Genomic DNA, 23067 nt, shown 5'->3' with positions numbered 1-23067 from the left:
ACTGGACTTGCCATTAAAAAGGTCATTCTGTTTGAATAACACGTTTGTGTTTTGTTTAACCTTTCAATACGATGCAAGACAGGTCAGCCATTTTGTGACAAACCCTCTCCATTATTTTATATTCTTCCTGAAGCAGCCCTTCTGGGTTTGTCTCCACTACTTCCCTACTCTCTTTTGTATGTTTTCTCTCATTCGGCCTCTCTGCAGAGTCCTTTGTCTTTGCCCATTTATTCTCCATCTTAAGTTATGCTGCTGCGAAAGGAATCTGTTTTACTCATGCATAGCATTATGATCGTGTCATTGTCTCCTCAACTTCACTGACTTTTCTTTTAGTGTCCTAACTCTAAATTTTATGTAATCTCATGGTTCCAATTTTGTATCTGTTTCTCTGTATTGAAACTTCATCTCAACTGCTTGTAATCTGTTGACATGTCTGCATCCCATATGTCACTACATATTAAAGGTAAAATTGCAGTATGAATGTTGCAGCCTCCGACAGTCCACCCCATCAATTTGGTGATGGAAGGCAGTAGCATGACCATTCTCTGTATTGCCATGGGAACACCAATGCCAACGATTTCCCTCTATATATCAGGAAGACTCGTACGCCAGGAGACAACACGTCACATGGTGACTGTTATTCATAATGTCACCAAAGATATGGACCAGATTTCTTGCTATGCTGACAATGGTTATGGAACTCCTATGCAAGCATCAAGAAAAATTGCAATCAGCCGTGAGTACTAAATGGTTTTATTTAACCGGTGCTACGTGTATCGCTTCTTCGATAATCGTATATGCTGATAGTAAAGAATTTCTTAATTATTTGTTACATTCATTTGAGTGATATGATATAATTTGTCAACAGAGACTATTGTGGACTACAGATCTTTGTCTGTCAAGGGTTAGTCATGATAATAAGTCATTTACATTTTCAGGAAATAATATAAAAACACGCAGTATTAAAAAGATTATGATATTCAGACATGAAAAAGGGAAAGGCATTTAATACTTAATTTCTTTTGACATAAATTTCACCCTTAATTTATCGTGAAATTCATTGTAAAATTTCACGTATTAAATCCTTCTAGTATTTCATAATTTAGTGCTGGATTTTTAAATGTTGTGTTGTATGGAAATGAAGATGACAGTACAGCGTACTGTTGCATAGTGCTAGAAAATAATTGTGTTAAAGAAACAAATATTTGATGGTCAGTGGGAGCGATGACCATGATGGAAATATACAATCTCATCTGTGTGAATGTGATGATAATAAGAAATATATAAGTGTGTCAAATGTATGATGCAGGAATGGCTTGAAGGTAATTTAATTTCACAGGTATAATGAGAAAATTCAACTTAATTATGCGAGCCATTGCAAGATTATGATTAAAAAGTTTCAGTTCAAGTGTACTTACATGTTTTGATTTAAGTAATTCCTGCAGCCATCAGCGCTGTTGCGCAGGTGAGAAGTTACTGCATATTATAGTTGATGACAGAACATTTCGCTTTTATGTTTTTCAGTGCTATTTGAAATGCTTTTATACAAACACTCTGAAGTCATGCCAAAATTAAAATTGAACCTCAAATTGATATTAACTTTATTATCTTTGCATTTGCTGAATTTGTAACTCTCATCTTCATATTTACAATATTGTTTTGTACTATGAAAGTTTCTTACGAAGAAATTTTAAGAACAACTTGAGACAATTTTATTGTGTTTAATCTTTTGAGATCACTCTTTCAGCTGTTTTACAATTCTTATTTATCAAAATAATTTGCAGCTTTAAAAAAAGTTGAAATGTCAGTGATTTAAAATATCTGTGAACCAAATTCTAATACTGTGATCAATAAATAAAAAATGCATACTTCACTCATTCATTTAAAGTGTATTTACAATTGAACAGTTGAAAAAATTTGAAAGCTAAATGCATAATTTCACAAGTATCTGATATGCCTATAGTGCTGTATCATCAGGAACTGAAACTTTATAACATTAAATAAACTGGTGATCAGACTGTGACATTTACTTTAGTCGTTCTGCTTCAGACCAGCCACACATCACAGCATCTGGCATTACAATGGCATCTCACGGTGATTCTGTTGTGCTGGAATGCACGGTTGGTGCTTATCCAGACCCAAAAATGATATTCTGGCGTGACCAAAGTGGCCGCGTGCCTGTAATCCAGGGTGGCAAATATGATATCAATATTCAACCAGCGAAAGATGTAAGATCAAGTACTTAGTTTTGGTTTTCCAGCATTAGCCAAATTTTATTTTTAATTGTGCATGTTTTAGTGACTATTACACTTGCCATCTTCAGGTTGAGTATCTATAAGAGTGTGTGGATAGCTTAATAGAAGGGAATGAGTGTGTGTGTGTGTGTGTGTGTGTGTGATTAGTTAGTACCCTGACCAAGACAATAGCCAAGCAAAGGTTGATTATCAATTAATGGAACTAAAGTTAGGAAGTTAGTCCCACTGGTTGCTTAAGACCACTTATTTTCTTTGTTGATGTTTTCTGGGTGTTTGATTGTTTTAATTACTTCTGTGATGGTGGGAAAATGGTAATTCTGAGTACTGGTATTGGCTTCTATCAAAGTCAGTTTATGTGGCATGTTTGGTGATGGCTGGTTATTGGACTTCTTGCTTGGTGTTCCTTACGTGATCTGAAGTTTTTATACAGATGAATCTGATGATTTATCCAGTGTGCTGTCTTGTACAAGAGCATAAAATATTGGACAAGTCAACAGCATGTATTAGAGGTTCTTGACATTTGATAAAAGTATTAAACTGTTGACAGTTTCTGTCCTGCTCAAATTAGACCATATTTCTGTCAAAATAATCTTTCAAAATGTAGCTGTGTTGTTGCCACCTTCCTCAGTGGATGTTCAGTTCCATCTTCCTTACATGGCATGGGAAAAATCCAGATTCATACTTCATATACATAAACACATTATCAGAGGAAAGAATATAAAAATGGGACAATTACCAATTCAATAAGCGTTAAGAGATTAACTTGTTCAGAATGTGTTATGTCATTCGCAGTTGAACCATATTTTGGAATTTTGAGCCCATTTTCCACAAATGAGTTCAGTACTGGCAGTGTTATTGCATACTCAAAACTTTTAAAGCATTTTGGCATGATTAGATGATAGCTGTATGTAAGCAAAGGACAGGAATTGAATTTTTATCAGCAGGAACTGGTTGAAAAAGACAAACCAGTTCTGTTCAGCAATCAAAACTAGAAACCAGTGCAGAAGAAATAACATCAGTGTTTTGTCAATAAGAAGCTCAAATTTGGTCAATTGGGGCATTTAAGATAATACAGTTTTGTGTGTAAACACTAAAACACATATTGTACTTCGTCTTTTACTAGTTCTTATTTTCTATTTTCAGGAAGAAGCTAAGTATATAATGCGTTTGACTATCAACAAGATAAGTGATTCAGATGATGGTGACTATTTCTGTCATGCAGAGAATGCATTCGGAAGTGGCACACAACCAGTATCTGTGAGGATTCGTAATATGGTAAGCGTCATACCACTACCTGTTTTTAGAGATGAGTATTTCTCATTGTTTTGTATAGTTGTGAAAAATTGTAATTTATTTCAGGGAAGGAAATAAATTATAAGAAACTGTAAATTAGGTGCACCCGCCAAGGCTTCTTTTGGGTGCCTGCGTTGTTACGGAAAGACGTTATACTGAATAATGAAGGCCGTTCAACCATGAACATTATAAAATCAAAGCACAGATCTCGACTTACTGACGGCCATCTTGACGACTGTTTGCGAGTAGCAACATCATCCTACACTCCCAAATTTGAAAAACTGGCTGATGAAATGCAGTGCCAAACATCACACTAACCGCCCACTTCAGTAATAATAATTGTACTTATGAAACTACGTATTTTTGATTACACGGTTTCTTGTATCATTAAACGTCGTGTTGTTTTGCGTATATTTGGTGTCCATATCTTATTTGTCCAGAGAAAAGAAAATTTGGCTTTGTTAATTGGTTGGTGCCCGGCACGATCTCATAAACTCTCAAATGTGTCCGTAGGCACAAAAAGGTTGGGTACCACTGGTGTATATAATGTCACTGACTAACATGATAGCCCAGTGAAGTGACATGATACAAGTTGTGTGTTAAAACATTTATCTTATCTTAATAATACGTGTTTATTGTTGTAGGCTGCCACAAACAATGTAACCCAATGTTGCATAGAACAGAATGTGACGGCTGAGTGTATGGATGCCTGCTCCTTCTATCTCGATATTGACGCAGTTATCGATAAACCAGAATGTATCAATGACTTTGATAAACTTATGAAATGTGCAGCAGGTAATAAGATTTCTTATTCTAAATATATTATTGAACTGGTCACATGGTATAAGGGATGTACAGAGGTTGAATAACATTTCCTAAATGTATGTTTCATGAAGGTATATTGCACTCTCATCACGATAAATATATTAAATATTAAAGGTCATTTTGGAATGTTATTTATATGAAATCTGCATATGAAGGCAGAAAGTGCAAGGTGAGTGACTAATTTATATATTTCTGTGCAGATGGTTCTGATCATCGCAGCTGTTGTGCACAATGGGGAGTGCCACGTCGTTGTCTTGACTGGTGTCGGGGTGAACCTCTCTTTAACAATAAGTTCTGTGTGTTATCTTACACCAAACAGATCATGTCATGCTTCCATGAAGGGAGAGGTAAATGCAAAATGATGTTTTCTTTTTGTAATTAGTGAAATTAAAATAAATATAAAGCTGGTGTGTTTTTGAAATAAGTTTCAAATTAACTGTAAAATGTACTTGATATTATGATGACTAGGAAAATACAAATATTGTTTGAGTGGTTGCCTTCTGGTAGTAGTTATAGAACTCTACAAGTACAAGTTTTAAAAAAGGTTGTTTTTATATTCCTTATATGGAGGTTTACGTTTGTTGTTTCTTGTCCCAGGATCTCTACACATCAACTCAATAAATTGATTTGAAGTATGTGATGGTGTGTGTGTTTGTTTTTAAAATTTTCTTCCCAGATTGGAAGCTTATTTGAGTCATATTTGTGCTGTATTTCAGATCGCTTGCCCGGACCACCACAGAATGTCCATATTGAGTTGGTTGATGCAAAATCTGTGCGTGTAAGATGGGATCCACCAGTCAAGAATCCCAACACTGTTGAAATATACAGGTAAGTAATCCTTTTACTGTGTTCTTTCTAAGAGATGCATATGTCAGTAATCCTCCATCAGACATTAAGCAGATGTGTTCATCTCTGATAGTTACAATCTTGGTTAGCATTTAAATTGGTACCTCAAAATGTTATTTAATAATTTCAGAAATCTCTGTAATACGTTAGGTAAGAACAAGTTATAATGTGACAGTAGACTTTGTTCAGGGATTTCATTACATGAAATTCTGAGAAAGGCAAGTGACACCTGATTTCCTTTAAAGTGTTCTGTGTAGGTAGGACGACACTAATTCATTTGACGGTGTATTGTAGGATCTTTCTTAAAACGTCGATGGTTATTTGGACTGTTAAAGAAATTTGCCGTTTTAAGGAACTCAAATATTGACTTCATGTTTTATGTTGAATTTTGGCTTTGCATATAAGTTTCTGCATGTTTAAAAGAATTGTTATATAATGACATAGGCCAAAAATAAGAAAATTTAATAATGTTTAATAATTTCTTTGCAGAGTTTTCTGGAGGCAGTTAGGTTCTCGCAGTGCAACTAAAAATGACACTAAAGCGACAAGTCTGCGCATTACAGGTTTGAAAGATGGGTCAACATATGAGTGTGTTATTAAAGCAGGAAATCATCTAGGTACCAGCACATTAACAGAACCTGTTCGCTTCACGATTGGTGACAAATACATCACATCTGCTGCTAGTTTAGGTATATTACTTTTGTATATCTGTGACACTTTGCTCATAATCAGGTTTTCCTGTATATGTAAGTCCATGCCCTTCTAGAGCATTCTGGAAGGCTGCCCTAATAATTTGTAAAAGTGATTTTATGGACTTGTCCATCACCTACATTTCAATAAAATCATGTTTTGGAAGATCTATCTTCTTCCATATTCTGGTAAAAAATGGGGGGGCAGAAATCCTAGCTGTTGGGCCCCTGGTTGAGCTAGACTCAGACCTGGACCAAGTCCAAGAAACCATTTTACAGATTTTACGTGCCATCATCAGAAATCTTCAGACTTCACCTGTGCCAGTAATATTTATCAGAAATGTCAAAAATGTAAGTTTGAACCATTTTGGTTAAATGAATTGATTTCCCAGATGCCACTGATGATGACCTCTTGAGGTTGAAATGCGTATGGCAATAGTGTCTTTTTATAGTGTTAATAGTTGTTTGTTTACTTATTTGATATTGTAACTGTATCAGTTTTTAAATCAATTTATACCTAGCATTTAGTGGAAATTAATATTTATTTATTCCAAGAAATTTCTAACATGCAAGTGGCAGTAGTAGAAGTCCATGAGTTTACAGGGGATATTTTTAGCACTTATTTTGAAATTCTGCTCCAAATGTGGACAGGAAAGAGCAAAAATGTGACAATGCATTGAACATTCTTGAGAGAGAAAAGGGCTGTGTCTCGAGGTTTGCAAAGGATGATTTTCTGGACCCATGTCCATGTGAACATTTTTCATGCTTGATCTTTAAGTTACACTTTGTAAATTAAATACAATTCCCCAAAAATTCATGTATGTTGTATTAGAATTATATCTCTTTTTTTAGGTATTTTCTTTGAACCATTTTAATACTGTCTGGCATTTAAATGTGTCATTCTGTATTACTAAAACAACATTGAAGTATTGGTTTGTTTTTATGCAGGCAATGACAGTTCTTCTGTAGGTGTGGCTGTAGGAATTGTTCTAGCTCTTATCATTGTTGCTGCCATCGTTATCGGTGCCGTTTGGTTTATGCGGACGAGACGCATGTTGGGTCGCAAGTCATCTGGAGGAGTTGCATTTGAGAATCCCAGCTATTTGCGTGAGGTTAACATGGACCATATACAGGCAAGTGGTGAAGTGAAGACAATGGTAATATATTTAGGTGTTTTTTTTAAATAAGTGCATAATGGGGAAGTTATCTTTCTCAGTCTCGGAAACTTCTGAACAGATTTTAACTACATTTTATATACATAGTCCATTAGAAAACTTGTTTAATGTATTTAATCTTGGTGAGGTTCTTGTTTGAATGAGGAATTCAGGATATTCTTGTGATTAATTTAGTTACTTTATTGTTTACTTGATGTAAATTAATTTTATGGTCTTAACAGTTTGTCTTGGAAAATTTTTCTATTGATGTCTGTTATCTGGACCGTAATATTTTAGGTACTGGTGCAGTCTCTGTCTTCGTGAAGAAGAAAATAGACTCTTCTCTATGGGGCCTGCTATATAAAATTATTATACATGAATGAAGGATTTTAATCCTCATTCATTGGGGCTATTGGCTGGATTTTAACTCTGGGTTAATTAATTAGCGGTACACTAGTGTGATGTACGGCCACCTGATTCGTGCATGAGCTGCGACACATAGGTGATAGAACTTAACACCAGATTCAGTAACAAAGAACAGCTTTATCTACAACCCCGAACTAATTCTCAATATGATTGTATTTCAGATTCCTGCAAGTCAGAATGACAGTGCAGTGTCCAATGGGACTGCCAATGGTGTGAATCCTGCAGGTAGTCATATGCAGGCTCAGCAGGGCTGGAAGCAAGAGACTCTGCATGTCCCAGCCCAAGCAACAGAAGTTGCTCCATCCTTGTATGAAGAACTGAAGCTCGGTCAGGATGGTGCTGGCTTCAAACGGCTTAAATAGTATCAGGAATTTCGATATGAATCCAGATTCTAAGAAACAGATCTGATGTGATTTTTATAAGTAGTGCAAATGCGATATTAATGGACACAGCTGATAAGTGACTGGAATCGCAGATTGCATTTTATCACATCATTGAATGTGTTTGTTCTTTCTGTCTTTTTAAAGACAGGTGAAGACCTTAAAGCAGCAGTTTCATAATTGTACTGTGTCAAGAATAAAAGTTACAGAGTTGCATCAGTATTTATTGAAATTAATCATTTATCACACAAAATTCTTAAATAATTTTGACTTACAAAGTTATGGCAGAATTTTATGAGTGATAAAAGTTTAACATTTGCCTGTTTTGCAATCCAGGATACACATTCTTAACGACTAAAAATCTGTGCTTGCAGGCGCACAAATATTTCTCAGAATGTGCCACTTTTAGATATGTCTAATCTTTTATTCTGAACACAAAACTTGTATCACTTTTAAAGAACAAACAAGAAAATTGTTTTTATAGATTGAAGATTGTATTAACCTGAGTCCACTATAAGTGGGGACAGTGCACATGGTGCTGTATATGTAAGGAAAAGATGTGAATATAATAAACTGTGTTACAAAGTTATGAGACGCAGGCAAAAAATTGACAAATACATTTGTAGACTGCTTAATTTTGTACAAAAATATATGATGATGTGGACAATGAATCCGTAACACCTCACTCAGTGTGTTTTAGTCAAAGCTTGTACTAAATGTTGATTGCGTGAGGCATTGGATGAGTTGTGTTATAACAGTGGTTGCAGATGTTCACATGTCAAAGCACAGCTGATTTAGCAATAGGTCTAGGTGTTAGCTAACCAAAAAATGTGGTGTTAAAATACCCGTAATTAATTTTATATCTACAGTGCTTCATTATTAATTACTACAAAATTCATTCTTTACACAGGGATGATTTGTGTGGTTGTGATTACAGAATATATGTCGCATGAAGTAAAAGTGTACACAGCTCTGATGAACGACCGTATTGCTGTCACACTACATTTTTATTTGCTTTTAGATAAAGTGCAGTTTTCCAACACTATTTGTAAATAATAAGGAGGTGCATGGAGTGATTGTTTCAATACGGGCCAGACGCAGTACCTCACGTCATAAGGAATGCCTATTCTTTCATTTAGGCATATATTATTTTCTGTCTATATGTTTATATTGTTTTTACATTATATCCACTACATTCCTGTAAGTACCACATAGTATTACGTATAATATATCATTCCATTGGCAATGTTCTTTGTGTACTGTACCACTTTGAAAGTATCGGCCAGAATGACATATCGTTTCCATGCAGAATGTGTGCCTTTCAGATTCATAATAATATTAATAATAACAATATAATAATAATAATAATAATATATAAGAACAAGAATTAAACCTTGTAACTGAGAAATCAGAATTAAGCTTGTTAATTCACCTAAAAATCTTACAGCATACAAAAGACCACTTTAGAAAATTATAGGAAATAACAAAAATAAACATACATTGGGACTCAAAGTAGTTGAAATGTGATTGTCTTGTACATGTGTTTGTATGTTTGGGGAAATTATCTTTTGTACAATATAGATTAATAATAGATTTAAAGAAAAGAGTTGTAAAATTATTGTAAAAGTGTCAAAGTAAATAAAAAATAGTCATTTTTCCCAAGAGATGGAAATTTTCCAAGTGTTTAAAAATGAACTAATGTAAGTATTTGCAGATGTACAGTACAGTATTCATAAATTAAACAAAAATAAAAATTCAATTACTAAGTGTACACACAATGCATACTATGCTGCTAGACTCAACAATGACTTTTCATACACTTTATTATGTAATGGACAAAATTGCCTATGTTTATATGAACAGTGGTAGTGATTTTAGTGTCTTAATGTCACAATCTTTCATGCTTACAAGTCTTTGCCTTCCTGACAAATATGAGAATCCACTTCTGAGATATGAGAACCAATAAGGCAGGATTCTATTTACGGCCGGTAATAGGGTGATGAAAATGACCGGATAAATGATAACAGCAATTTAGTGCTAAAGTAGGGGGATAATTCTGAATTTTAAATAATGTGGAAGGATGCAGTCTTGGGCAAAGATACTACACCAGCACTTGAAAGGAAATCGACGATAATCATTGGAAAAAGGATTATCGGAGAATCAAATCATCCTCTTTCGAGCACAAAGCACGAGAAAATGCAAATTTTAGTTGAACCCCCTCCCCCCTCTTTCCAAACATTATAACGTTACTTGGTTTAAACTTTTTAAAATATTGTTGACATGGCACCATAGTTAATAGACTAGGTAATTGAAAATTTCCCATCAGATGGCAATGCATATATCATACAAGTTGGTAAACTTACGTATTATAGTCCCTAAAATAGTGGCATTATATTCGGCAGATATAAGCGTGTTGGAGTGTTTGGCATTTCAATGTTGGAATTGTGTAAGGGTTGTATGGTTGGTTATTTGTGGTGGGAATTTTCGGTGTTATTTGTTCTGTATATTATGTCAGATATTGAAATATTGCAATTGGAGCGGTCTATTCAGAAAGAACTGATAGAAATAAACGTAATTTTAGAAAAAATGTAAGTAATGTAATGGAATTTACTGATAGGTATAATTTCAGTTTAGTAGGTGAATACATTTCAGATCAGTTGTGCTTTCCATTACTCATATCTTGCCTTTCTGTTTTAGTTTCGTGGAACTGGTTGAAATCACAACACTTTCTGACCGTAATGGTAAGCTTGGAAAGTCTATGAAGAAGGTGAGAGAGACAGTGTTAGCTGACAGTAGTAATGATGATGGTTGTAGAAGTAGTAGTAGTAGTAGTAGTAGTAGTATTAGCAGCAGCAACAGCAATATCACTAGTAGCTACTTCATGAAGTTATTGCTGTGTGGCACCATGTTGGTAAATAATAGAAAGTTGAAAGACTCTTGAGTTACATGCCGCATCAGGTGGCTGAATGGTGAATAAACCTTATCTTCTGCCAACCTCAGAGCCTTTCATTAGTAGAATATTATTCATCAGTTTGGTATTTTTATGTAAAGGAATATATATTTATAACATTGTAACAGATAAGCAATTTGATGTTTCAGTACAGTTTATTTTTGAGAAAAACCCAGAAGAAGAATGGGTGCTTTTGCTACATTAATGATAATAAATGTTCCCATTGACCAGTATGAAATGAAGACAATGCTAGAAGAAGTACTGTATTGGCACTTTTACACATTTAATGTACTAATAATAAGTTATGTGGTTCATTGTCAAATGGTAATTGACATCTTAAACATAGCCACAAAGGATGTAGTTGTTTTCCCACCTGTCTTATCTCACACACATACTAGCAAGTCGGGCATGAAATGTTTTATATGTATGTTATATTAAAGCAGTAGTCTCTATTTTGTTATGTTCTTGTTTCAGGCAAAAGAATCATTTGTGCCTCTTTGTACTGCTCTGGGTATCACTGCTGAGAATTCAGCAAAACAAGGAGAGAATCCTCCAATAAATTAAGAAAACAGGTTAGTAATTTTATGTGCATATCTGGGTTAAAACATACATGTTTTTATATTTTGGACGTTGTAATTAAGAAACTAGCTAGGCCAATGGGATAATTTTTGTAGTTCGTGTGTCATGCCTTCTTTCTTATATTAAATGATTATTTATTCACAGGATACATGCACATTAATATTGTCACTCCAGTTGAATATATTTTGATTTAGTTGTTTACATGACACAGTTCAGAATACTATTTCATGTGAAACTCAAAGTATGAATTCAGCATTTCATCCTTGGTTTATTTAACAGCGCAGCATAGCTTATGGAGCACCAAGTGGCAGAATGATTGTAATTGGCAAACTACTGGCAGTTTTATTGTTGATAACTTACAAAATGTAAAATAACATCAAAGATATGCAATAATGAAGACAATTAATTTTCCATTTGTAGTTTTAACTTGTACATGGATGATGGAATTAAATAGCTTCTAGGTGCTCTATATGCTATAGTGTAAATATCTTCTGTACTAAATTCTTGGGAATTATGATTGATGGTGCATTAACTTGGAAGAATCATATTGATCTACTCATTAAAAAATTGAGCAAGGCTTGCTATGTAATTGGAAATATGAAACCATATATGTCTACTTAAGTACTAAAGGCAATTTATTATGCTTTTTTCCATTCCTTAATGAGCTATCGTATCATCATCTGGGGAAATTCATCTCATAGTTACACTATTTTTCTCCTTCAGAAAAACGCAATTAGAACAATGATGGGATGTGGCAATAGAGTCTCGTGTAGAAATATATTCAAAGAATTAGATATTCTACCGTTGGCATCACAATATATATTTTCTTTATCATTGTTTGTATTACAAAACAAAACTCTTTTTCCATCAAACATTGACTCTCATACTATTGATACTAGACAGAGACATTTTTTAATTACTCACTCGTTTTATACTGTGGACGAGTACCTAATTGGATAACTATTACAATAAAAAATACTAGTTACATTGTTTTGTATTTAGTATGCTCCTTGTCTAGATGTAATTCTTTAATGTATGTATTTTATGCTTTTATACTTGAGTTTGTGACGTGTTCTATATCCACTATTGGATTTCTGGAACTAGTAAATAAATAAATAAACCAAGAATGCTTTATGGACTCATCCATGTCTCTCACATGTTTGAGCAACAGTGTGAACTGAGGTTATTGTTGAGGCACATAATTGCAAAAGTGAACTAAGGCCTATACTGTCAAGTGACTACATTTCAACAGTGACCTCAGATACAATTGTTGTATTTGATCTCATTGTTGTATTTTTTTATTCCTTTAGTTACTTTGCTCATGTCATAGCCTGTGATGTGACGCGAAGAACACCTTTAGAATTTCAGTGTTCTTCAAAGAGTACACCTTTCCAATCTTATTAATTGCTGTTATGATTTCAGTAATTTTTAACAGGATAAGACCTTTGCCAAGCTATTAAATAATTTTCTTACAGGCTTTTCAAAATAAGTGGGAATTCTTTACACTTAATGCTGTACAACTATTTTGTTTTTTCCATGCCTGGTCTTTAAACAAAGGAATGTAGACCTACATATGACTTTCAGGTAGTGTCATCAGATTGATTTCTTCTTGCATTTAGTATCTAATTTAAGTTTTGATGATTAGGGTGTATTTTTTTACATAAGTCATTACTCCAAAATTAAAATGTTATTATTTAATTTACATACATTTATCATGCACATGAAAATACAGACCGGTCATACATAAAAACAAAGAGTAATATTAATGTTTCACCTTCATAAATGTACATCTATTTTATGGATCATATTTACTCACTTGTAACTTGCATTTCTTTTATTTGATAATTAATGAACATGTAAACTCACGAAGAAAATACTTAAGGAGAGGAATATTTTATGTTACTGAGCATTTTAGAATAAACATGGAAAATTTGTGCAGAAACTGAAAATGCATTGAAAAATGTTAATTATGTGAGAGAGTTAAAATTAGGGGTGGACATGGTGCATTCCAATAAGCATCTGGTTCTTGAGAAAAAATTCATTGAACTGCAAATATATTTCTCCATATTTATCCACTTACCTGAAGGAATTTCAGTATGAGTCTATATTTTCTTACCCACAGAAGCTTTCAAATTCTTTTATACACACTTCATTTTGAAATGTTTTACACCACTGATATCTTGATGAAGTATTTTGCCATTCCTTCCTACTAAATACAGTTTTTTGGCCCCATATTACATGTTTAATTTCTTTATATTTTTTGTACTTGAGAGAATGTTCTTTATTTATCCTTTAGTAATTATTCCTTATGTGTGGTTTATAATTCTTTTACTCAATAAAAAATTATACTGAATTATTTGTGATTATAGTTGATTTTCAGAGTTTGGACTCGGTGAGCCAAGCGAAGTCCTGTGGCATGCGATCAGCTGATGGGTTGATCATCACATTGATGATAGTAGGTGCATCTTTCACCTGAAACAACATTCATAATCAGTGCTTTCACATACTGGCATTATCAATTTCTGTGAGTAACATTCTGTATTACATCTGACTGACATTTGTAGGTTCTTTATGTTAAATAAATACCAAAACAGGAATATTCAGCTTACCTGCAGACTTTGCTCAAGTGCATCTTGCAGTTGAGGAATGTCTATACAAAAGTGCCCCTTGATGTTGAACATGTCCATCATGCGCTCATAGTGGACATTTGTTGACAGTGATGTTGGTGGTGTCCTGTTAGCAGTTCGTCATATTAAAATTTCAAACAGTAACAGTTCATGACAAACATAACAGATGAAGATGTGAAACATGCATTCAGAGGAATTTGGTCATAAAATTCATTAAAAATTACAACTTTTTATCTGTTTCACTGGTGGCTTTTGCAGGGGCTAAACATGATAGGGTCTCAAAACCATTTGCTCTGAGTTGCTGCACCCAGAAATTCAGATCCTGTTGACCCAATCAGTGTTGTCTTGAAACCATTTGCTTGGTTTTGAGATGAGTTTGTCCACTGTTGGTCAGTGGCCATATGGGTAGGGGCATCGATTGTGCATGTAAACAACACACAGTCGTCACATCATTCACTGACGATGGAGACAGAGGAGGTCTCTGAAACATTTGCTCCAAACTGATTCGGCTGCTCACTTCTTATCTGTTCTTTGCATGACGTACATAAAGTGAATGTTTCATATGGAAGATGTGTCTGATCATCATCTCAAATTACCTTTAAATGATTTTTGTCCTTAAGTTTTTACTGCTATAATTTGGTGTATAATTTCATTTTTACACACACACACACACACACACACACACACACACACATATATATCCACCATATAGAAGATTGGATTTCCAAAACTGTTCTGAATTGCATGTGACTGAAAGGAAGGGAACATACAGACTTACACTTTAGTTACTTCTCCTTCCTCTCGGATGCTTTGGAATGTTTCTTCATCACAGCCACCGTAGATTCCATTGTTGTTGACAATAATGATTATTATAGGCAGTTTGTACCTAATGCATGAAATAAAAAGCAAGCAGTAATATAAACACTTTATGTTGGTATGGTGTAATTTAGGTTTCGGCCAAGTAGGTATCTTAAATATCTGGCTGACTTCATACTTTCTGGGCCCAAATATTTTGGTGAACTTGTTCTGGGTTGTGGCACCATGTAGTCCCATAGGTAGATATTTGTCTACACTTCTACATGGCATCACAATCCAGAAAACCACTGCGAGAACCTCAGATCTTGTTTTGAGAACGTGTAAATTGCATTATTTTCTCAAAGACGCTAGATTTTACAACCCATATAACATGATTGGACAGTCATCAATGACAAAGATATAAAGAACCAGAATAAGGTATAGATGATGTTAGAACTGATACAATACAGTACTTTATTAGGACACAGTTCGAGGACATTTTTACCCATTTTCATTTTTTCTTTATTTTCTTTATGTGATGCTATTATTTAGAATTGGAAGTGGATGAGTGATGAATATAATTATTACGAATGGTAAATGTGGAAAGAACCGACTTGGAAAAACTCATAGGAATCTATATTCAGGATAGTCAGTCATAATTTGATATGTCAGGTACACTGTGTGGATTAGAACGGTAGTGGTTGTGGCTAAACTCTTCATGCATATGTCAGTATCCAAAAATCACATACTCTCCTTCATTACCATATACAGCAAAAAGTATGACATGAGCAGTGTGGAAATGTAGGAAAGTAATTAATTACCTCACGTTATTCAATCAGGTATATGACTCCTTATCTTGACTGACCTGAACATAGTTTCTACCTCCATGCCTGAAAATCCAAAGGCTGAATCACCCTCTACACATATCACTCTCTTGCCGGGTGCATAAACTTGACACCATAGTGCAGCAGCAATTGCAAAACCTGGCCCAACACCCATAGTGCCAAATGTTCCTGCAGGAAAACACAAGTTTGTTTTTCTAACATCACAACAAAATGTATGATCTGTAGCTTACACAGCGATGAAGTATGATGAATTCTTATCAGGCTACCAGCTGTGTCAGGTGGTTGAACTGAGAAAACACCGACATTTCGAGAACCATCTTTGTCCTCATTCTCAGGGTACTTCAGTACCCTGAGTTCGAGGACAAAGATGGTTCATTATGTTGTGAAATGTTACACAGCGATTATTTGGATAATGGTGAGATTACCAGGACATGTGTACAAAATTTTGGTCAAAAGATCTGAAGGGAAATGACTGCTTGGAAGACCTAAGCATAGATGGACGATATATATTAAAGTGGGTCTTAACAAAATAGGGTGGATGTAGACTATGTTCGTGTGGTTCAGGTTAGGGACTGGTGTTAGGCTTTTGTGAACATGGTAATGAATCTCTGGGTTCCATGAAAGGCAAAGAATTTCTTGATTAGCTTAGTGATTGTTAGTAAAGTTTGTCCTATCCTTAAGTACCACACCGTGAAGCAGTTCCCAATATAAAGATAAATAAGGGTAATCAGAATATTTTAATTCATCATGTGTTGCAGAGTATTGGTATTTCACCTTATTATGCTGCTGCTAATACATTTATAAAGTCTGAAGATTATGAATTTTCAATAAGCTGATTTGATGTTGCATTATTTTCATTGTTACATACCAGCATCAAGTCTGTGTTTTGGCAGCCTGTTGAGTAATATTGAGCGTCCGATGTCCATTGTGTTAGCTCCTTCACTAACTATAATACAGTCTGTAACATTTAAGGAGTCTGATAAAGGATATTATTCTCAGTTTTTGAGCATCATTGTGACATCATAATTAGAATAAACTGTAAAAAAATGGCATAACAAGATGTATTGCTAATGCTGGAGATGTGTATGCATGATTAGAGAACAGGAAACTGAAATAATGTAAATTCACAATTACGTCTATACAATTTGTTGTACATATTATCATTTAATTACAAATATTACAAATAAACCATAACAATTTATAGCCTCCCAACAAAAATTCAAACACTGTAAATTCCCTATTATTTGGTCTAATGAATTTAGAAAGGAGAATAAATAAAAATAATGACAATAATAATATAAAAACACCTAACAGAAATTACTTTACAGAACTTACTCCATTGCCCAGTAATTACATATGTCATTTATCTGTGTATAAATACTACCCTGAATATGTTTAGGTTGATACCTCCAACCTAGAATTAGAAATATAGTTGACATCTATGTCTGAAAAAATATGTAAGGCTTAATGAAACGATATGCCCAAGCTTTGCAGTAGAAACAGTTTATCATTCTTTCTTCCTCTGGTGATATATTTACATTTTTTAACAAGAGTTCTGGTACTCACTCACATGCAGTGACCTTTTCATTCTCTTTAATTTTCAGATATAAATATTTGTTTGATACTTTACAAAATAAGCCATCTAATAAAGAGGAATGCATTTTTCACTGATCATTTTTCTAGCAGAGAATTGTTGTTAAAATTGAGTACTCTGAATACAACTGAATGCACACTAAATATCATAACTGCGTCTATGATAACATCACCAACCATAATAAATTTTTATTTTGCTTTATTATCTTGTAAGTTACATCTGAACTTTTCTATCCTATTTGAATTGTATTAAACTATAAACTGTGTACCTTTTGGTATGGTTTCCTGAATATAATGGAGTGTGGTGTAATAATTGAGTGGTTTTCTTGTATCTTGTATCATTTTCTGTTACAGAACATAAAGACAATTATGAAAGTCAGAGCTGTCGACAAAATACATATGGTGAAAATGGATCCTCATGCTACTAAGTCTCCTAGCTTCCATACTGCATAATACCTACATTAAACAACAAGCACTGGATAAATATAATTCTTCACTAAACATCTAGGTTGGACTTGGTGTTTGTCATTATGGGTTGCAGGAAGCTAGTGGGAGAATTTATTTCACCTTTTCATTTACGTAGTAGTGACACTGGTTTGTTTTCCAACTAATTATGAAGAAAAGTAAGTTGACATATAGATGGCTTAGTCAAAAATAAATTAATAAATGAAGCTAGTGATTAAATGTGATTTTAAACAGTTCATTTTTTCCCCAGCTTTAATGAAATTACAGGTGCCCCTCCTATTTTCTAGGCATTGCAGTGCACTGGTTAGCAGTCCTTTGTATTTGTTTGGCCCTAGTTTGTCACATCCTGGGGATTTGTGACCTGTTCCTTAATTTCTCCAAGGAAATGTTGAATATGTCACATGCATTTCCTTCTGTATCATTCCAAATTGATAATTCATAATCATAATAATATTCAGTGCTATATAGTCTGGCTGTTGAGCAAGTGTGATTAAATGAGTCAAGAAATTAGCTTACCATGATGTTGGCTTTGTTTTTGTCAATCTTTGAATTAAGCTGGCCCCACCATGCACTTACAGAAAGGAAACCCCATGCTTGTGAAGCTAGCCGTAGTACGAGTTGACGAGTAAAGATGCCTATGTCAGCGTGGATTGCCACTTTGGCTGGAATGCTGTTGTGTAACTCTTCAGCACAAATGTCCACCTGTTATATATGTGGAAACTCGAAAGTTATGCCAAACTATGTCCTGTATTTGTAGTTATCGTCATTTCTATAATTATTCATATTATTCAAACCTGAAAGATGAGCAGTGACCATCATCTGTTTCTCCTTTCAGATACTTGTATTTTGTGAACTATGAGACTTCTTATTAACATGCGAGTGCTGTTATCTGCTTTTTATCTTACAATGTATTTACCTCATCCTTGATAGTTACTGATGCGCAGAAAATTTGTAAATAGGGAAGGTTTGCATAAGCTTTTGTGTTTGCTAAGAACACATGTTGTAGGACACATACATGCAAAACAAGAACGAATAGGTATTTTCTGAATATGTTCTTTAGAATTTTGTATGTCTCATTGGTCTTAAAGTTAATTTGTTTCAGTTGCAAATGAAAGTTCTACATCTTTTTTAAGTTATGTACTAAACCAGTAAAGTTCAATTTCTGATTCACCCACCAACTTATACTGTAGATTCCTGAACATCAAATTTTATTTAAATCTGTTCTGTAGTTTCAGAAATATGTGGGCAAAAACACATGGACTTCTGATTATGTGTTCATTCTACATGCCACGCAAAGAGCGTATAAACATTTTTGAGATGTATGTTCTTAGCACTGAACCTTTAAATATGCTGAAACAAGACTACGCATTATATTTTCACATGTCAAAACAAAATTTGAAGTATTATTGCAGTGAATGCACAAAAAGAAAAAGTTTTAATTTTACTTGCATACCTGAATAATTTTGACATTTGGGTCAAATCTGGGTGGTCGTCCAAAATGCAAAATCCAATTAAGGCGAGCACCTAACAGGAGGATTGTATCTGCATGTTGTAGTGCTGTGGTACGTGCAGCTGAGACACAGTATATGTCATTATCATCCACAACTCCTTTCCCCATAGGTGTTGGCAAAAATGGAAGGTTAAATGTTCGCACTAAATCACGCACTACACCCTCTGCTCCTGCATATGCTGCTCCTGAATCACATCAAGTTTCATATGGTCTCTGTGTTTGTCATTATTAATATACAAAAAAGTTTCATATGTATGTTTTACCCAATTTCAGTCACATTAGCTGCATTAGTCATTAATATTCACTATTAAACTGAAAGCTAATGCTAGATTTTGAGTGGACCCCTCCCCATGTTGTTTTGCATTCTACAAGAATTTTTACGTAAGTTAGAAATTTATTACCATATAACATTTTAGGATAATGAAGTGAGTAAGTCCAATGCTTCTCCCATGTCAGAAGTTTGTATGTTTATGTTGGTGTAATTGGTGGTAAGGAATTGAAAGTTCAAAGTAAAGGTAGTATTGCCATAATGCCCATACCAAATTCCATGAAACATTACCAATAAATCAAAAAAGTAACTGGGGAAGAAAGCCACATATACATGTGCATATAAGGGCACATTGACAGATATGATTTTTTTCCATAAGATAAGGATAGTTGACCACACATTATTGGAACAGTAATCCTTGTATGTGTGTTACCTTTTCCAACAATCACAAGAGGTCTTTTGGCAGTCATTATGAGGTTGGCAGCTTGCCTGACCAGTGCAGGATCTGGCCATGCTAGTGGTGGATCAGGACAGATGGCAGTGTAGACTACTTTGCTACTAGCCACTTGTTGAGCCAACAGATTTCCTGGGAAATCTAAGTATGACACACCTGTGGAATGTAGAATGGTCAGGAACTTGATAAATACAAAATATTTTACATGAACATTATTTAAGCATAATGTTTGTTAAATATTAACTTGTAAAACTATTTTGTTTTTACTGTTGTACTATAAAGGGACACAGAATAATATCTTGATTAGCTTTTCCTTCATGTCATAAAGCAGCAGTACTGTATTGGTAACCGAGTATTAAATCTGGGAGTTAGTACAGTGACTAGATTATTGGGTGGATGGTGTAGTACTTAGTTTAAGCACCAGGGACAACTTACCTTTACCTTAGTAGCTCATACTATTTATATTACCTAAATAGTATCGAACAGTAGCTCTTGCACTGGATATTTTCAAATTTAGCACAGATTATTCTCTCCATTTTAACTGTTTTCTAAAATATGTGTGTTCACATGCAACAGTGCTATTTATGTAGCATGGGAAACTGCAGAAATCCTATGCACTATTTTTGACAGTTATAGATTTCACCGATTTAGAATAGCGGTAGAAGCATGGGATGAATTTAAACACATGGATAGTCAGAGAAATGAACTTGTTTCTGTTGCTTTCAACATCATAAATTTTACTCAGAAAGTCTAAAAAGAAAAGCCTTTAGAATTATAAAATGTGCCTTCTGAAAGGAATTAACTAAGCCATTCATAATGAGGAACTGTGAGTTTTATGCAGGTGATCAGGTATTTTTAGGATGTTAAAATCTAGACCACAATATACTGGGAATGAAGCTAGGGTGAGGGAGACAAGAAAGGCATCCACAATTTTGGTGGAGAATTCTCTTGAAAAGCAGCAACTTGGAAGACAAGGAGGAGACAGGAGGATAATAATAGAATGGGTGTTTCGGAACCAAGTTGTGAGGATCGGATTTATGGAATCTATCCTGCTATGGCATTTTGTTGATGTCACTGTAGCAATGAAATATACAGTGAACTAAAATTAAGCACTGAGGATGTCAGAAATTTCTGATGTGGCACATGGTTTAACATTTGTTACTATAGACTGTAACAGGTTCTACTGTTACTATTAATACCAAAGAATTTAGGCAATATGTAACAACAAATTCTTCAATGAAATATTGATATTTCAAGGTTTGTTGAAAAATATGGTAGCAAAATTGTTTCATTTGACAAAATGTCAGCTGGCAGGTAAAAGCAGTACCTGGCCTTCCATATATTGACAGTCGAACAGCCTTTTCAACATGTGTAGGGATGAGTGTTGGCCCTGGAGGTCGAGCACTGTATTTACAATATGGTCTGGCGAGATCCACTTGAGAACATTCTTGGAAGCCTCCTATGCCTTCATGATCTTGTGCACATGAACCACCAATCACAAGAAGAGGCCTAAGTTGCAAACATTTATATATGGACTTACAGTGAAATAAATTAATATGCTGATAGGAATACTATACTTGACTTGGTCATTGCCCAAGGTATATTTGATATACACAACATTTTAGGTGTTGGTTATACTTCCATCTTCAAGTGACGGGTTGTCATTTTACTGACAGTTTGTTACTATATTTGTTATGATTTTTAGGCAGTGCTGTACATGAAATTATTGTTGGTATGAGAACTTTATCAACTTAATAGTATGTAGGTGTTAGAATACTTTTAACCTGCATCATATGGGAATAAGGTAATTGATTCTCGTACTACAATGCTGCTGACCAGACTTCAACTTTAAGGTTAACAATTTAGCAGTACATTACTGCACCATACGTCTAGCCAGACTAAACCAGTGAGAAATTGTGTGTAGCTGTGAATGCATCCTATACTTGGTAGCTTCAAAGTAGCAAAGAAGGGATAATGGAACTTGCTCATATGGAAGAGAATGCATGTCTTTTTACCTACACAGTTCAGAGGATTGTTAAGTTTCCATTCAACTAGTGGGGGAGTTAGCTCTCTAGAGGAAAGCATAATGCGTGGAAAGTTTTGAAGTGGAGGCCAATGTCAGATTTTCCTAGCAGTCGGGGAAAATTGACAACAAAAATTCTGCAGATGCTTTGGATGACAAACAGTTCACCAGTCAAAGATGTATAAGTGACATCACAGGTTTGAAGGAAGATGTTGATTTCTAAATACTTCATATTATGTTACATTGCCAGAAGATCAGTATGAGGTTCACCAGCAGCTGATGAATTTCTCAAACTTTGTTCATTTCAGATGAACTTTGAAAGAGTTTATAAGTGAGAAAAAGTCTCGTCCTCTTAAATTATTGTAACCTAGAACTGACTTGAGATTTAGTTGTAGCTACTGGGCCTATGTTAATATACCATTTGTTAAAACATACAATATTGATTAAGATCATAAACAACTGGTGTTATATTAAAACCATACTGTTGCTGTAAGCAACTTTATAATAAAAGCCAGCTTCTTTGTAAAGATAAGCCATTCTTAGCCATAAAACTGTGATGGTTGTACCACTTATGTACTTGAAGACATCTGTAAATATTACTTGGTACCATACCAACAGTTTATCTGAGCATTGGCCATGCCTCCAAGTGCATGGAGAAGTCCAGGACCGGACACCACAAGGCATACACCAGGACGTTTAGTGAGGTAACCAATAGTCTGTGCAGCATAGCAGGCTGCTTGTTCATTTCTCATTCCCACAAAGTGTAGTCCAGCCTGTTGCATTGCCAAGCTCAGCTCTATCACAGGGATACCCACGATACCAAACACATATTTCACACCCTGAAACAAAGATACAATAGATAACCTATAAATAATGAGTACCATTTTGTACAACTTATATTTATTTGATATATTTTACCTGTGCAAGAAGTGATTCAGCCAAAATTTTATTTCCATTAACTTCATCCTCTGCAGACATATTACAAGTGTACTTTCACTGTTATTAACAAAACTGTATGATCACAGAACTGCAACTACACCCAGTTCTTGTATAGTGGTATCTGTTACGTAAATCAGTACAAGTTTCGAGG

At 34.5% G+C, this 23067-nt stretch overlaps 3 protein-coding genes across 6 annotated transcripts in view; 2 read left to right on the top strand and 1 right to left on the bottom strand.

Moving 5' to 3' along the window:
• The window catches only part of LOC110831049 (Ig-like and fibronectin type-III domain-containing protein 2), a 216472-nt gene extending 206940 nt beyond the window's left edge, over positions 1-9532 (top strand). For all 4 annotated transcript variants that reach the window (XM_087358814.1, XM_087358815.1, XM_087358812.1 and 1 more), the window contains 9 exons: positions 490-736; positions 2050-2228; positions 3399-3530; positions 4193-4343; positions 4574-4720; positions 5090-5201; positions 5709-5908; positions 6857-7041; positions 7650-9532. In XM_087358814.1, the coding sequence (XP_087214940.1) occupies positions 490-736; positions 2050-2228; positions 3399-3530; positions 4193-4343; positions 4574-4720; positions 5090-5201; positions 5709-5908; positions 6857-7041; positions 7650-7850 (1554 nt within the window). In that variant the 3' untranslated portion in view covers positions 7851-9532. The remainder of the gene's footprint in view (positions 1-489; positions 737-2049; positions 2229-3398; positions 3531-4192; positions 4344-4573; positions 4721-5089; positions 5202-5708; positions 5909-6856; positions 7042-7649) is intronic.
• Positions 9533-10289: 757 nt separating this feature from the next.
• LOC110831055 (uncharacterized) lies at positions 10290-17946 on the top strand. Its single transcript, XM_087358817.1, has 5 exons — positions 10290-10456; positions 10566-10635; positions 11293-11390; positions 13767-13921; positions 17612-17946. The coding sequence occupies exons 1-3, from the start codon at positions 10302-10304 to the stop codon at positions 11380-11382; spliced, it is 315 nt and encodes a 104-aa protein (XP_087214943.1). The 5' UTR covers positions 10290-10301; the 3' UTR covers positions 11383-11390; positions 13767-13921; positions 17612-17946.
• On the bottom strand, positions 12187-23034 carry Hacl (2-hydroxyacyl-CoA lyase). The gene is made up of 12 exons (XM_022066606.2): positions 22896-23034; positions 22590-22816; positions 21282-21463; positions 19934-20110; positions 19176-19417; positions 18239-18424; positions 17527-17602; positions 16533-16622; positions 15685-15832; positions 14803-14910; positions 14007-14130; positions 12187-13869 (listed from the first exon to the last, which is right to left on the bottom strand). Exons 1-12 carry the CDS (start codon positions 22953-22955, stop codon positions 13774-13776), a joined length of 1716 nt encoding a protein of 571 aa, XP_021922298.1. The 5' UTR covers positions 22956-23034; the 3' UTR covers positions 12187-13773.
• Positions 23035-23067: the final 33 nt, after the last annotated feature.

This window comes from Zootermopsis nevadensis, unplaced genomic scaffold (assembly GCF_977971745.1).
Source record: "Zootermopsis nevadensis isolate Lab colony 2312 unplaced genomic scaffold, Znev_1.0 Znev_ptg000030l, whole genome shotgun sequence".
Classification (NCBI taxonomy): domain Eukaryota; kingdom Metazoa; phylum Arthropoda; class Insecta; order Blattodea; family Termopsidae; genus Zootermopsis; species Zootermopsis nevadensis.
This window is presented reverse-complemented; position numbering and strand designations above follow the sequence as displayed.

Excerpts from the sequence above, each read along its gene's own strand:
- LOC110831055 (XM_087358817.1), top strand. The coding sequence starts at position 10,302 with ATGTTGGAATTGTGTAAGGGTTGTATGGTTGGTTATTTGTGGTGGGAA. Across the intron at positions 10,457-10,565 it reads AACGTAATTTTAGAAAAAAT|TTTCGTGGAACTGGTTGAAA; the intron begins GTAAGTAATGTA and ends TTTCTGTTTTAG. Across the intron at positions 10,636-11,292 it reads TTGGAAAGTCTATGAAGAAG|GCAAAAGAATCATTTGTGCC; the intron begins GTGAGAGAGACA and ends TTCTTGTTTCAG.
- Hacl (XM_022066606.2), bottom strand. The coding sequence starts at position 22,955 with ATGTCTGCAGAGGATGAAGTTAATGGAAATAAAATTTTGGCTGAATCA. Across the intron at positions 19,418-19,933 it reads TCTTGTGATTGTTGGAAAAG|GAGCAGCATATGCAGGAGCA; the intron begins GTAACACACATA and ends GATGTGATTCAG. Across the intron at positions 17,603-18,238 it reads AAAACAAAGCCAACATCATG|AAAATGATACAAGATACAAG; the intron begins GTAAGCTAATTT and ends GTTCTGTAACAG.